General features: G+C 51.3%; 6 protein-coding genes and 1 pseudogene across 7 annotated transcripts; 4 read left to right on the top strand and 3 right to left on the bottom strand.

Annotated features, from left to right (window-relative positions):
- Positions 1-695: 695 nt before the first annotated feature.
- STEHIDRAFT_48440 (FAD dependent oxidoreductase) lies at positions 696-2409 on the top strand (the record flags this gene model as incomplete). Its single annotated transcript, XM_007299194.1, has 7 exons — positions 696-841; positions 902-997; positions 1122-1147; positions 1205-1512; positions 1575-1883; positions 1937-2037; positions 2127-2409. 7 exons carry the CDS (start codon positions 696-698, stop codon positions 2407-2409), a joined length of 1269 nt encoding a protein of 422 aa, XP_007299256.1.
- A 220-nt stretch (positions 2410-2629) lies between these two features.
- STEHIDRAFT_73315 (uncharacterized protein) lies at positions 2630-6150 on the top strand. The gene is made up of 5 exons (XM_007299409.1): positions 2630-3108; positions 3204-3729; positions 3786-5350; positions 5406-5734; positions 5797-6150. Exons 1-5 carry the CDS (start codon positions 2787-2789, stop codon positions 5887-5889), a joined length of 2835 nt encoding a protein of 944 aa, XP_007299471.1. The 5' UTR covers positions 2630-2786; the 3' UTR covers positions 5890-6150.
- Positions 6151-6171: 21 nt separating this feature from the next.
- On the bottom strand, positions 6172-6999 carry STEHIDRAFT_144716 (sterol-binding-like protein). Its single transcript, XM_007300086.1, has 4 exons — positions 6854-6999; positions 6681-6758; positions 6358-6612; positions 6172-6284 (listed from the first exon to the last, which is right to left on the bottom strand). The coding sequence occupies exons 1-4, from the start codon at positions 6881-6883 to the stop codon at positions 6258-6260; spliced, it is 390 nt and encodes a 129-aa protein (XP_007300148.1). The 5' UTR covers positions 6884-6999; the 3' UTR covers positions 6172-6257.
- Positions 7000-7221: 222 nt separating this feature from the next.
- On the top strand, positions 7222-8412 carry STEHIDRAFT_165735 (uncharacterized protein; the record flags this gene model as incomplete). Its single annotated transcript, XM_007300085.1, has 4 exons — positions 7222-7428; positions 7495-7563; positions 7647-7921; positions 8018-8412. The coding sequence occupies 3 exons, from the start codon at positions 7222-7224 to the stop codon at positions 7854-7856; spliced, it is 486 nt and encodes a 161-aa protein (XP_007300147.1). The 3' UTR covers positions 7857-7921; positions 8018-8412.
- Positions 8413-8440: 28 nt separating this feature from the next.
- Positions 8441-10004, bottom strand: STEHIDRAFT_165734 (P-loop containing nucleoside triphosphate hydrolase protein; the record flags this gene model as incomplete). Its single annotated transcript, XM_007300084.1, has 7 exons — positions 8441-8497; positions 8570-8836; positions 8914-8984; positions 9050-9143; positions 9202-9297; positions 9361-9495; positions 9585-10004. 7 exons carry the CDS (start codon positions 10002-10004, stop codon positions 8441-8443), a joined length of 1140 nt encoding a protein of 379 aa, XP_007300146.1.
- Positions 10005-10535: 531 nt separating this feature from the next.
- On the bottom strand, positions 10536-10629 carry STEHIDRAFT_t61 (annotated as a pseudogene). Its single transcript has one exon. The product of its transcript is annotated as a tRNA-OTHER (tRNA).
- A 158-nt stretch (positions 10630-10787) lies between these two features.
- STEHIDRAFT_144714 (DUF1748-domain-containing protein) lies at positions 10788-11396 on the top strand. Its single transcript, XM_007300083.1, has 2 exons — positions 10788-10975; positions 11047-11396. Exons 1-2 carry the CDS (start codon positions 10887-10889, stop codon positions 11177-11179), a joined length of 222 nt encoding a protein of 73 aa, XP_007300145.1. The 5' UTR covers positions 10788-10886; the 3' UTR covers positions 11180-11396.
- The last annotated feature ends 2879 nt before the right edge of the window (positions 11397-14275 follow it).

The raw sequence follows: 14275 nt of genomic DNA, 5'->3' as shown, positions 1-14275 counted from the left end.
GCACATTCCAAGGTCGAGCTAATGACGATTCTTCGCAGACGATGTGCTGTTCTGCGCCTTTTATATTGAAATTGGGAAAGTTCAGGGGGAACCTTCTAGGACTACTATAGAGAAGGTCTTCAGTGCCACCGTGGTCTGATGTTACTGCACAATGACTTTGGGCACCGCTACGGATTGACCAAGGGGAACGAACACACCTTCGTGGCAAAGCTTTGGTGCAGGGATTTGAAGAGTTTTAGAAGCTTGAGGCCGCGAGGAAGAAACAAGCCTGTCCTGAAGGCTATTGCCTGTGGGATTGACCTGGTTGAAGGTCCATGCTTCAGCGACCCTTCCGAGAGATGCTCACTTTTCTCCGGATCTGCCGGTGGTTTACAAACACACAACTGACCATCCCAAGGTGAACCCGATTTTCATCTGGTCATAAGAGCACCAGCGCACCGCAGTACCGTGAAGATGATTTGGGACCGCAAGGGTAACGTACAGCGGACACCGAATAGTGAACACAGATGGCGAAACGGTACTTACTTTTCGCCGGGATCATGCTTGCCATGACTTTCTGCTGGGTTTAGGAGACGTCTGCTACTCCCACAGTTGGTATCGCCTCTTTAAATACTGGTCTCAAGATACAGGCCTTGGTCTCTCCATCGACTCTCCTCCCACCTCTATTCACTCTTCCACGGCTCTATCGCATTTTTATGGATTATTCCCGCAGCCCAAAGGCAACCGCACTTCCCACCCTCGACGGGTCTACGAGAGGGTTCCGTTTTCCAGATGATAACGAAGGGGTGTCTCCCAATGGACAGCATGTTCTAATTATAGGGGGCGGCGTTACAGGTCTCACGTTGGTCCCTCCCTTATCCTAACCCTGTAATCTATTTTACCATGTCACTATTTATCTTAGCACCGCTTGGGTCCTGCTCGACGCTGGATACTCCGTGACTATCATATCTCAATGTTGGGCACCTGCAACTCCGCCTATTACATCTCAGATCGGTTCGTTCCCTCTTGGTTTTACACAACTACACACTACTAAACTCATGATCGTTTTCGAAGCTGGTGCATTGTGTGTAGATCTTCGGCTTGCTTGACGAAGTATCAAGAATTGACAACCATACTTTTAGGTGGGAGTATCCTCCTGCCGTATGTGGTGGGCTTTCATGTCAAATTCATACAGAGCTCACATCACTTACGCCGCTTGAGACAGGAAGTCCTACCGACCGGATATCCCTGGCTCACTCGAAGCAATGGGCTCTTCGTTCGTATCGTGTCTTCGATGAACTAAGCAAGACAGAACCAAGCATCAAGATGCGTCCTGCAAACTTCTTCTTTGGTAAACCCGTCGAAGACATTCCTGGAGAGCTACCAAAGATGCTGGAAATACAGACGAGTGGGGTAGTCAAAGGATTCATCCGAGATACGAACCTAATTTCCTCCCACTCTGTAAATCAAGAGGCCGGGGTGGTGGACTCGTATGCCCACCTCGCCCCTCACATCGATACTGATGCGTATATGGTAAGAATCCCATTGACCTAATTTAATCACTGCAATAGCCGATAGTCGACGCTCCTCCATAGGTCTGGCTTCTGAAACATGTCGTGTCCAAAGGAGCCTCCCTTGTCACGAAGGGCATATCTGGCGACCTCCTAGACATCGAAGACCGGCTTGCCTCGGAATATGGAGCCGTCGCAATTGTCAATGCATCGGGCTTAAATGCCTTTGAATTAGCGCAAGATACGACTTGCTATCCGCTCCGAGGCGCTCTCATCCGTGTCGTTAATGATGGGCAACAGTTTACCAGAGTCACAGAGTCTCTCGCGGTCACGCACAATGGTTCCGTGGGTAACGTGGATGATATCGTTTTCATAGTTCCGAGGAATGACAATGTAAGTGTTTATCCGTCAGTAATGTTGTAGATCTAACGTGTTATGACGTACAGATACTCATTCTTGGCGGAATCGCTCAAGCAAATCGCTGGGAGACAGACCTCACACTTTCATCTCCTGAGATACAGCGTATGCGTGCCCGTTGCAACAACTTGTGAGACCGCCCTTACATACTACCTTCTCCTTCCCGAACTAATTTCCGAGCGCTCCCTGTCTGACAAATGCCACTTCTTATTTTTACAGTGTTCCAGGACTAGAAAATGCGGCCTATGACCCACTAATGCCCTTGGTACAAGGCCTACGTCCGTTCAGAGGTACAAATGTTCGCGTTGAACGCGAGCTGCGTCCGAACAAAGCCTCAGGAAACTTCAGTCGCATCGTCCACTCGTACGGTCACGGAGGAGCTGGGTTTTCTCTCTCGTTTGGGTGCGCGTTTGATGTGTTGAAGTTGGTGAGGGAAGTGGAAAGGAAGTCGGTGCCGAAGAAGATGTATATGCCTTTTGAGGGCTGCTCGGCAAAGTTGTAGCGCTACGAATACCGAAATATGTTTGCAGCACAGGTCTGGCTTAATGTTTCGCATTCTGAGGCTGCAGTGTGGCCCCTACAAAGTGGCAAAAGTAGGAAGCGTGGGAACACAAGTTTCCATGGCTGTGGTGTGGCGAACTCAGCACGTGGCAAAGGAACGAATGCCGTCGCCGGCGCCGAGGCTTGACGCGTTCCCGTCTTCTTTGCTCCCAACACCCATGGGTGTTTCGACCGCGATCCTGCCGACTTTGCTCTGATTATTTGCTGGCAGTGATAAGGCTAGGGAGGCCTCTGATTTAACCCTAGAAACTCTTAGAAATCCCGTTGATACATCCTCGACGAACAGTACTGTCTCTTCCTACACGAACTACACCAACGATGTCTTCGACCTTTCTGCGCTCTCTCTCAGCACAAAAGGCGGTTACATATGGATTGGGGGCCTCCAGAAGACTGGGATCACTGGACTCTGCACGCGTAGCACACCGTCACTTTACCACCATCCTCAATACTGCACATCCAGCACGCCAACTCCGGTCTCGTTATGCGTCTTCCGCCGCTTCTCTGCGTCATGCCGTAGGGGCGAGCAGAGGAATATCGTATGGAGCTATACCGAGGTTCGTGCTGAGAGCATTCAGGGTCCCCATAGCAGGAGCTACGATCGGTGCGGGAGGTTTGACTTATGCGAACTACAGGTTCGAAGGTATGTTTTTCTTTCGTGGTTACGCCACAGCTTCTTCTCTGCCGTTTGGATACTTTGCTTATGAAACATACGTAATCTATGGTCACGGTGCTTAGAGTTCAGAAAACAATCTGAAGGATGGATAAATAGCGTCAAGGATACCGCGACTGACATCTTCGACACTGCTTCCGATGGCCTTAAATCCGTGCAGGGCTCTGTTGCCGGCGTGCAGATCCCCAAATTCGAAACTCCCCAATTTCTGAAGGATCTCTTCTCTGGAAGTGGCAAGGAAGAAGGGTCTTCGTCCCATGGCGAATCCTCTGGCGGCCACGACAATGGAAATGGCAAGAAACCCGACCCCGATCCCTCGGCCATCGCAGCTCTTGTCGCCGCCACTCTCGCCTCTCCATCAGACTCGCAAATTACCATCGAAGATATCGATGATCCATCTTCGTTTGGATCTAGCGGGGGAGATAGCGGACTGATGCATCTGACGAGGAAACTGATCGAGATTCGGACAATGCTGTTAAGCATCGACCAGAGCGACGCGCTAAAGCTGCCCAGTATCGTTGTGATCGGGAGTCAGAGCTCTGGTAAGAGTTCAGTGCTGGAAGCCATCGTTGGACATGAGTTTTTGCCAAAGTGCGTTCGCATTCTCCCTTCTTTTAAGCAGTTCTTTGACTGACTCCAGGCTCCAGAGGCAACAACATGGTCACCCGCCGGCCCATCGAACTCACTCTCATCCACACACCCTCCACTCCCGGCTTCGTCGAATACGGTGAATTCCCCGCTCTAGGCCTCGGCCGTATAACCGACTTCACGCAGATCCAAAAAACCCTCACCGACCTCAACCTTGCCGTCCCCTCCTCCGAAGCCGTCTCCAACGAGCCCATCGACCTCCGAATCTACTCCCCCTACGTCCCCGACCTCACTCTCATCGACCTCCCTGGCTACGTCCAGATCTCATCCTTGGACCAGCCCGAATCCCTCAAGGAGAAGATCGCGGCGCTGTGCGACAGGTATATCCGGGAGCCGAATATCATTTTGGCGGTGTGTGCAGCGGATGTGGATTTGGCGAATTCGCCGGCGCTGAGGGCGAGTAGGAAGGTCGACCCGCTAGGATTGAGGACGATCGGAGTGATCACGAAGATGGATCTCGTTCCGCCTAGGGATGGAGCGATGATCCTCTCTGGTAACCGGTACCCGCTTCACTTGGGATACGTGGGCGTCGTGTGCAAGCCGTCAGGGAAGAAGGGAAAGAAGGAGTCGATGGAGCTGGTTGCGAAGAGGGGGGACGACTATTTCAGGGCGAACCGGGAGGTCTTCTTCGCTGGCCCGACTTCGCATTCGAGCTCACCGTTGATGGTCGGGACGGATACGTTGCGGAAGCGGTTAATGGAGGTTCTGGAGAGCAGCATGGCATCATCGTTGCATGGGATCACGAACGCGGTTCAACTCGAACTCGAAGAGGCGCAGTACCAGTTCAAGGTCCAATACAACGACAGACGCATCTCGCCTGAGTCGTACGTCGCCGAGACCATAGACTTGCTCAAGGCGCGCTTCAAAGAATTCACGGCGCAGTTCAAGAAACCGGCGGTCAGGGAGAAACTGAAGATGATGCTGGACGAGAAGGTGATGGGTGTCCTGGAGCAGATATATTGGAACGATAAGCGGGTGACGGAGTTTTCGACGATGGGGACGGATAGTAAGGTCAAGCCGGAGGAGGTGGAGCCGTATTGGAGGTATAAGCTCGAGGCGGCGAGTTCGTTGTTAACGAAGTCGGGAGTCGGGAGGGATTCGACGCTGTTGGTCGCAGATGGATTGAGGGCGCTGATCGATAACATTGCGGCTGGCGAACCCTTCACGCATCATCCGAAGGCGTCGGAACGATTGGTCGAATTTGCGCATATGATTCTTAGGGATCGGATTCCACTTACCGCGGACCAGGTCGAGAATTGCATTAAGCCGTATAAGTACGAGGTCGAGGTTGAGGAAAGGGAGTGGGAGAATGGGAGGAAGAACGCGATGGAGTTATTCCAGAGGGAGATGGAGATGTGTGAGGGGAAGTTGAAGGATATTAGGAAGAGAGTGGGAGGGAGTAGGAGGTTGAACAATCTGATGGGGTACGTGAGGGAGTTGGAGGAGAGGGAGAGGGAAAGGAAGAAGAAGAGGTTTGAGAGCCTGGGGAAGGGTATTGAAGAGCTGCCCTTGGGGCCGACCGCGGAGGAATCGTACAAGTATCCTCCGGGCCAGATTCTTGACGGTTCGTCTTTCTGCTCCTGTCACGTTGTACAAAACAACTAATTTTCGCCGTGTAGCTCGCCACGCAGCTCTATACACCGATCGCCTTGGGATTCTCAAGCTTCGGCTTACAGCACTCAAGTCCAAACGATGCAAAGCTGGCCCAGAGAACGACCTCCTCTGCCCCGAAGCCTTCCTCAACGTCGTGGCCGACAAGCTCGCCTACACCTCCGCCATGTTCATCAGCATCGAGCTCCTCGACCAGTTCTTCTACCAATTCCCGAGGGAGATCGATTCGAGACTGCTTTATGACCTGGACAGGAACGATATCGTAGAGTTTGCGAAGCAGAATCCTGAGGTGAAGAAGCACCTGGACCTGCAGGAGAGGAAAGATAAGCTTGAGGAGGTGAGTTCTTTCGTCGTGTCGGGGCAGGAGATTTGTGATACTGATTTCGATGATTTTCGTAGGTTATGAAGCAGCTGAATAGCTTGTCGACGCTTCGGGCTGATGTACAGCCCGCACCCCGTCGGCCTCGAGGCCTCTTCGGTGGGATCTTCTGATCTCAATGGTCCTTTACTTCTTTATCTCTCTTGCTTTTCTTTCTCTACTTCGCTCTCTTCTGGTATTCTTCTCTGCTGCTCCTATCACTGTATACGGTTAGATTTCGTCACTACGCTATATGGCACCGTACGTTCGATATCCTGCAATCTCGTTCTTCTCTTAACTTGGATGGCTCTCTTGTTTATGGTTATAATTTCGAGGCAGAGTGACTGCTTACTGTCTTATACCACCGCTCAAATTTATGGAGTATTGTTTCGACACCGATCTTTCCGGAAAGGATACCCCAAAGGCAAGGTTAAGAATAAGAGAGAGAATTAAATAATATACAAAAAATTAAAGGAACAACGACGTTGATCATGGGTACAGGTCAAAGCTTCGCCTTGGACTTAGCCGCCTGCAGTAGCGGTCATACTCGTCAGCAACTCAAGACGCACGAAACACGGGAATCATGTTAACAATGCACATACCTTAAGAACCCCGTCAAGCTTCGTAGCCAACATCATGTTTCCCTTCGTCTTCAGCTTTCCCGTCATGAATGCCTTCTGCCCGTCAAGCTTTCCTTCTGCCAGCTGTGTGAAGGTATCGTCGGAGAGGATGATGGTGACGTCGGCTTTAGGCTTCGCGGCACCTTTGTAGACTGTACCAGTCTTCTTCATGTCTATTGTCCAAGTCTCCTCAGTTCCCGCAGAATTCTTGACCTTGAGCTCGAAGATGCCGTTGGACTGGAATTCGTGAACGTAGATGGAAAGTAAGACGATTGCGACACAGGACCATGGTTGGAAATACGTACCTTCTTGATCTGTGCCTTTTTCTCTGCCTCGCCGTAGGAGTCGAAGACCTGGGCTAGTGTGGCCAGGATCTCAGACGACTATTCAGGAAGAAATGACCAGTCATACGAGCGGCGTTGAACCATGATATTAGTCCTCGTCCTATCTAGTATCTACCTCCCCCTTCGTGACTTACCTTGAACCCATCAACCTTAATATCAGACATAATGACAACAAAATAGGCAAGGTTGGTGTTGGTGGTTCAAGTGAGAGGTACAAAGGAGAACAGAAGTGTGGGGAAGCTTCAGATATCGCCAGGGAGCGAATTTATGGACTGGAACCGGAATCAGGAGAGTGTGAACGCGTCCGCATGTGATTTGTTCCCCACAGTTGCATCCGTCGGAGGCCAGCCACGTGCGGGACTCGTGTCCCATCTCCGATCGTCCGAGTGTGGCTCCAGGAATTTCCTGTACAACCAACACCACCACCACCACAACGATCAGGCGCATCGTTACTGGTCTCCTTTGGTTCTGCTCTCGACGGTCATCTAATTGAAGTATCATCATGGCTGAGCCACCCCAAACCGACGTCCCTAGGCGTTCTGCAATGCCCACCGCCAACATCGGTGTCAATTCTAGTCAAGTCCAAGCACTTCTCGAACAACCTTCGGACGAATATCTCGATGCTATCGAGGAGGACTGGAACAGAAAGGTGGATATTGAGATCGAGACGCTGGCGGATGGAATGACTGATCTTGTCAACCTTGCGTCGGTGAGTGTCATGCGTACTCTGGGGCCGAGTAGGATTCCTTCTGAGTAGTGCATGGGGTCGTGCTAGATTGGGGATAAAGACAAGTTTAAGATCGCCCAGGAAGCATTTCAAGCCCAATTTCGTGCCGAATCCATGGTGAGCAAAGGAGCTTGGCGTCATGTTGACGTTGTCCCCCCGAGCTTCCCGTTGACAATCCAATCTCGAATTTCTGTATACAGGTCCGAGCGGCAAACTCCCTCTTGTCCATCATTCACTCCATGAAACTCCTTCTGCTCATCTCCGACGAATCGCAGATCGTTACTCGAAGAGATGCAGAGTTCAAGGTCACTCAGGAGGAGAAGGAGGCTACGAAGCAAAAAGTTGCCAGTTTGCTCACGGAACTGCTTCAGCCTCGACAGGACAGAGCATCCGGCTCGGAAGGCCCGTAGTGAGAGTGGGCGTGAAAGTTCACATATTCAACACTCCGGCATTCGGCGAAGTCTTTGAAGTATAAGTACGTCCAGTCAGTTGCCAGATTAACCTGTCTCAAAATTTCCCATACGCCCCTTCTTCCCCTTGACATTTGCTGATCATAGTCAAACCCCTGCAGCAACACCTTTCCAGAAGCCCATCCATCTCCGGCCAGGATTGGATCAAGTACCATGCCGCTTTGAGTGGAACCATGGACAAGGACGACGTCGAGTCCGATAGTCGACTTGGAAAGGATCTCTCGCATGCCTCGAACTCCGAGGTGCTCGGCTTCCATCGTCCCATGTGCTAGCACTTCGCACATCCGATGCCTTAGAGCTATCAAAACCAGTGTAGTCCCGCAGCCCTGCCTCATCCAATCGTTCTTCGACATCGTAGATTCTGTCCTCTTTGCCTTCACAAATTTTACTTCTGACCCATAAGCACTACATCAGTTTTGCACACATGCAATCCCCAACCCACGAAGTCAATGTAGGAGTTATTTTCTTACGTCACCGATAAACTTCAACGGAAATTATTTCACCAAGAGATAATATTTGGCGCCTTAGGCAGCAAGAATGACACCATCTTTTATCCTAAAAGTGCACCAGGTCTTAGACGGCTGTTGGAGATCGTGAAGTATAGCGTCAGTAGTCGCACCAACATCAGACTACAATCAAATGAAAGCACAAACCGATACGTGCGACCTGAACACCTCCGCCACCCTAAGCTCTCCAAGATCTCTGTTGTCCCCCTCATTTACATTTGTGTCTAGTGGTGTCTGAGAGGTCGTATTTTGAGTGCCTTTCTCGTCGGAGGCGAGTTCCGGGGGAAGGTTCGAGAGCCAAAGTGTGGCGTCTGTCATGAAGACGAAAGAAGGCCCGAGTGCGGGCTTTTTGGTAGTTGAGGAAAAGGAGGACGATGGGTTGGGACCGTGGGCGGAAGTTGCTGAGTTGAGAACCTGACATCGGCATCCGAGAACCCAGACAGCATCGTTCATTGATAATAAACCAAAGAGTGAAACAACGATGAACCTACCAAGATACACAGTCCGTACGACTGTGCAAGTGAGCGTAGGAACCGCATGAAATCCGTCATGGCCGCGTGACCTTGTCAAAGAAAATCCGAGTGAATGAGCGGATGGACGCTGCTGGCGAAAATAAAGAGAATTCACCTTGGGAAGAAACAGCACTAAGTTGAGGACCGAGCAAGGAGGTGATAGTGTCAATGATTACTATTCGACATCGTGGCGTCGCACTTGGGTCAGCCTGTCATAGGGAAAGGGTTTAGAGTGGTAGATGCACAATCATAGTAGAAATAGCGTACAGTTGTCACTGCACGCAGATTCTCAAGTACATTGTACGCGGCATCGAGGTCAAATGCGATAGTGATCTGCAATCTTTCAAGTACCGTTTTAGTGCCCTGTGAAAACGACGTTTCAGATAGTTATGAATACATCAAAACAAAAGGGGTAGAACTACTTACGGGTTCCATGCAATCTGCTTGACCAGCAAGAGATACGACTCGTTCAGGAGAGAGATCTCCAACTGTGTCGATGAAGAGTGCTGATGTCCGCTCATGCTGAGTCAAGTGACGGAAGACAAGATGTAACGCAAGTGTCTGGTAAAAGTCGATGCAGGGCGAAGGCGAAGGCAAACACAATCAGTCCACGTCAGACACAAATCTAGCTGATGGGATCATAAACGCACTGTCTTTCCAGCCCCGCCGTCACCCGATATCTCAATGACTCTCCCTCCACCTGCTACGCCTGCGAGCGAACTTGAGTCTCCCTCCGCACTTCCGTACCCTCCAAACCCTCCCCCAAGTAACGCATCAAGAGCTTCCACTCCACTCCTCACCTCCATGTCATCTCGATGGCCATCCTCCAACATGATAGCCTCGTGGATATCCTGAGCATTGACACTTCCCACCGCAAACTGCTCCGTGACACGCTCAATGCATAGCCGAAGGTCCAGAAGTGATATGGTTCCAGGTGGGAGACGACTGATGATTTCTGCAGGAGACGAGAAGATTAGGTCCGTTGCGGTCCTGACATTTATGTTCCGCAAGTTTTGCACAAGTGGAACAGACAGAAGATGCGGGGAGAGCGTGGAGAGACGGAGAGTCATGTGTGATAAAGGCTAGTCCTCGCAGGGTCGTCGAATATCGCAGAAGAAACGTAACAAAAGCAGTGATGTCTCTGGAACTTCTCTGCCTACAGCCTGAGTGTATTGACCAAGAGGAGAAAGTGTGTGTTATCCAGAACACACCTCAGTGTCAAAGGATAGAGTCAAGGTATAGCAACTGCTCTTAAGAAGCGATGGTGTCCGAAGTGACTCGTAGCAGCACGTGCGTCCACTTATTCGACGAAAATATGTTAAACACACTAGCGACTTAGCTCGCTCAAGAGGCTGGAAAAGGTTCTTGAACGTTCAACGTTCAACTTTGACGGGAAAATACAGATGGATGCGGAGGTTCAAGCGGAGTTCGAAATCAGAACCTGAGCAGTGAGCCCGCTCAGCTACCTGCCAGTGTACAAGATATACGTCGTCCGAACATGTAGATAGCGATTCATCAAGTTACTCAAAACTCAAATGTGCCCATTTCTCATGGACTTTCAGTATCGAAAAAGGACGTTTCACTGTCCGACAGTGTCACAGTGTCCCTAGCCGGAGTCGAGCCGGCGGCTTCACGGAGAAGTGTAAGGCGCAAGACGGCCACAACGTGATGATTTAACCACTAATCGATAGGGACCGAGGTAAAGTGAATTTTACGGCAATGTATCTTGTTCAGAGCAATTGCCGTGCTTGATGGGCCACACGCCACCGGCACCTTTGCGTGGAAGGGCGGCACGCGAGCCGCTGTTGATTGTGAGACGCGACCTGCTTCGGCTACGCTTTCACCAATACTATCACGTCCTATATAAGGCCTGCTGTCGTCGTTCTCTACCAACACAACCCAACTAGAACCAATATCTACCAGCCGCACGTCTACTTCATTTCGACCTCATTATGGCACTCGGGAGACTCGTCCATTACACTATCGATGCTGCTCTACTCTCCACTCTTCTGGCAGGTGTCAGACGGTCCAGCGGCTTTACGTGCGTCGATCGCTTGTATTGAATCGTGTCTTGAACTGACCTTTTTGTAAACTGCGATATTGGGAGGACAGGCCACGGACCGACAACATCACAGAACCTAGCATTCGGTCAGCCGTGGAGAAGTACCTCGGTTTTGGAGAGTCGGTGTTCGACATGGTGCAGGGGACGGCTGTGAACAGCAGTTATTTCAAGCGTGATAGCTAGACGAATGCTGCTGGTGGGTGGACCGTCCAGAAGGCATGCAGAGAAGCCGAGTAGAGGGTGTTCGTCTGACGGGTTGGACCGGATTGAGGACTTGCCAGCACTAGGCGTGTGCGGGTTCAAGACGGTTGATTCAGCGATATACATTCATTTTGAATGTGGTACTTTATCTGGCATCTGGAATGGTTTATTTTTATTGCGTTTTTCCTCCTCAATTTACGGCCCACTGAATTGGCAGTCTTCAGGTCTCTGATCCCCTTGACAGGACGCTTGATACTGGGTTGATGCTCTCGGACCTTGGCTTTTTCGGTCGATCAAACCCGCTCATGTTGTTCAGAAACTCAGAGGGCTGTAGCCTTCCACGATTTCCCAACTCCCCATATTGCTGTGTGCTCTCGATTCCCAGGAATCATGAGCGGCTAAACCCGTGTGCAAGAACCACCGTCGTCGATGTCTTGAGCGCTAATCCCACACATCTTGTCTTTCACCTTTATCTTGATCAGCAGTCTAAGCACACGTCCATGGACATACATGCTATTTATGCTCAGGAGCTTCTTCACTACCGCTTTGGCACCGCCCTTTGGCTACCAGAACCGTCGCCAGAGTGGGGTCCCATCAGACTCGCTGATGTCGGCTACATACAAGACGGAAAGTTCAATCGTCTCTTCAATGCCTCCCTTCCAGCAGATGACCCATCCCACAAACGTCTTGGTGTTCCTGATGGGTTTGAGCCGTTAAATTCACTCGAGCTATGGAGTGATGCGAAGTTCCTCGACGCAGGGTCACTTCACAGCACATCTGTTCAGTATGCAAGTGCAGGTGCATCTCTATCAGGGTGAGTGTGTTGCGAATCAACTGTGAGGAGGGATAATATACTGATATGCCACGATTGACGTCTTGGCCACAGTACAACTTTACCGGCAGGCGGGTCTTTCCAGTTTACGCGCAACTGTTCGGGTGGCGCAATCCTTGTCCTCAACACTCCCTTGGCCAAGGAGATGATTGACCATCATCGCAGCGACCTGATAACAGATTACGTTCGCAAGCACAGCAAATCGTGGTACATCTTCGCGAATCGGAGGCTGCGTCGCGCCGTTAAGTTTGAGCAGCTTCTATTGGTCACCCACTGCTATAAGACCTCCTCGTGGTCGTCGGCCGTCCTTCCCTCGACTGTATCCAGAGGGTTCGAACTTTCTCTTTCTGGTGGCATACTCGGTGCCGCGAGCGCGGGAGTTTCCACCTCTTTTGGTAGGAAACTTCGTCGGGAAGCCCCTCTTTGTCGCACGGGTCCTCCTCTACCGGAGAAAGGTGCCCCGCTATCGAATGACCAAAGTGTCTTTGTGCAGGGATGGATGGCATCCAGGCGACTAAAGGTCTTGCCCATCATACGCATAGCCGACTACCTCCCGCCTTTGCGTAAAGCAAGACTATCGATCATACCTACACGGGTAAGCGTAAAACCTGTCTCTTTATTTTCGTACTCGTGGCATTGACGGTTCTACGTCTGCGCTCAGCCCCAGAGAGTACCCGCACCTTACCTTCCTGGTGTCACAAGATACACAGGGCCGCGCCCACCATTAACATCGCCTCCGTCACATGTGGTTAGCCTCGTCGATACTTGTTCGGTTTCGGCCATTGACATCAACTCTCGTGTTCTCAACAGGATACATCGCCCGTAGTGACACTCAAACACGACGAGGTGTCAAATGAGGAGGTAATCGATACTTTTCGAAACTCCCTATTGCAGAGCAAAAGGCCTCCACATATCTCCGGAAGACCATCGCAAAGTTCTCAACACCGATCCCGATCACCCTTTCCAGATGACCGGGAGACCACCGACATTCGACCCTCCATATTGGGCGAAAGACCTTTCGTCGACCGAAGACCATCACAGGGTCCTGCACCCAGACGCCAATCGTTCCTTCGAGATGACCGAGAAGAAAGAGAAGAAAGAGGTCGTCCAATGCACCGGGAACGCTCACGTTCACCCCGAAGGGCGGTAGATGCAAAGTACTCAACCTCGTATACCTCTTATGCCGAATGGCATACGGGGCGTTCGCACTCGCCGGATTGGTATCGCTCCAGAAGCCTACGCCGGACAAGTCGCCATACGTTGTCGTTGGAGCGTTCTCGAAGGTCCACATCCCCTCATCAATACACCAATCGTAACAGGAGCGATCGGACGCCACCCACACCTCCATCTCCACTCCCGCAACCATTCACACTCTCACGTGCTCCCTCCCCTCATTCTTACAGCCCCTCCGTCGCTTCCTACCACACCGCTAACGAACATAGTCCAAGTCCTGTGAAATCAGTCAGAGCCTCATATCCGGCCCGCCTTCCATCATGCGTTCCTCAATCCAGCCTTTCGCACAGGGCAACGAACCCTTCTCAACTTGATTCTGACTCGGAAGATATGTGGGATGAAGTGATACCACCGCATTCGTACCATGCCGGTAAGGACAGAGAGGAGCAGCGCACAGCAGCCTCCAGATCTCGTAGTCCTGTAGAGCCCCCTCACGACATCATCCCGCCCCCCGTGCCAGACGGTCGGGGTGTGTTCAGTAGTATCCCACCCGACATTTGGGAAGCTAGGATCGGGTATTCAGTGCGACCTGAGGAGCCGACAGCTTTCGTTTCGAAACCTCCTTCACCCGAGAGTCCTATACCGCATCCTCTACCTTCATCCACGGATGACCTCACTCGTTACCGTGATCTTTACTATCGGCCAGGTGCATCCCCCACGGAAGAGATCAATGGCGACGAAGGTCGTTCTCGGTCGCCTGCACAAGACTTTCCTGGTCGCAGAAAATCCACCGATGACGATGTTCTAGACGATTTGCTCTCCCGTTTGCGCCAAGACCCAAATCAACCATTTAGGCGACGCTCAAGATATCGTCACCAGAACGATAAACAAGACATCCCTTCTGCGCATTCTCGCCCCCTCGGTCCTCGTGATATACCGGGAGGACAAACAACGAATCTTTCTTTGCCTCGCTCTCCTGTTGTCTCTCCGGCAATTCCTTCCCGGACAGCTTCGAGACCAAGCTCGCCTACAGCGCTGGAACACGAGACGTCTCATAGTGCTCTCGTCGATTC

Source organism: Stereum hirsutum, assembly GCF_000264905.1.
Source record: "Stereum hirsutum FP-91666 SS1 unplaced genomic scaffold STEHIscaffold_2, whole genome shotgun sequence".
In the NCBI taxonomy this organism is placed as follows: domain Eukaryota; kingdom Fungi; phylum Basidiomycota; class Agaricomycetes; order Russulales; family Stereaceae; genus Stereum; species Stereum hirsutum.
This window is presented reverse-complemented; position numbering and strand designations above follow the sequence as displayed.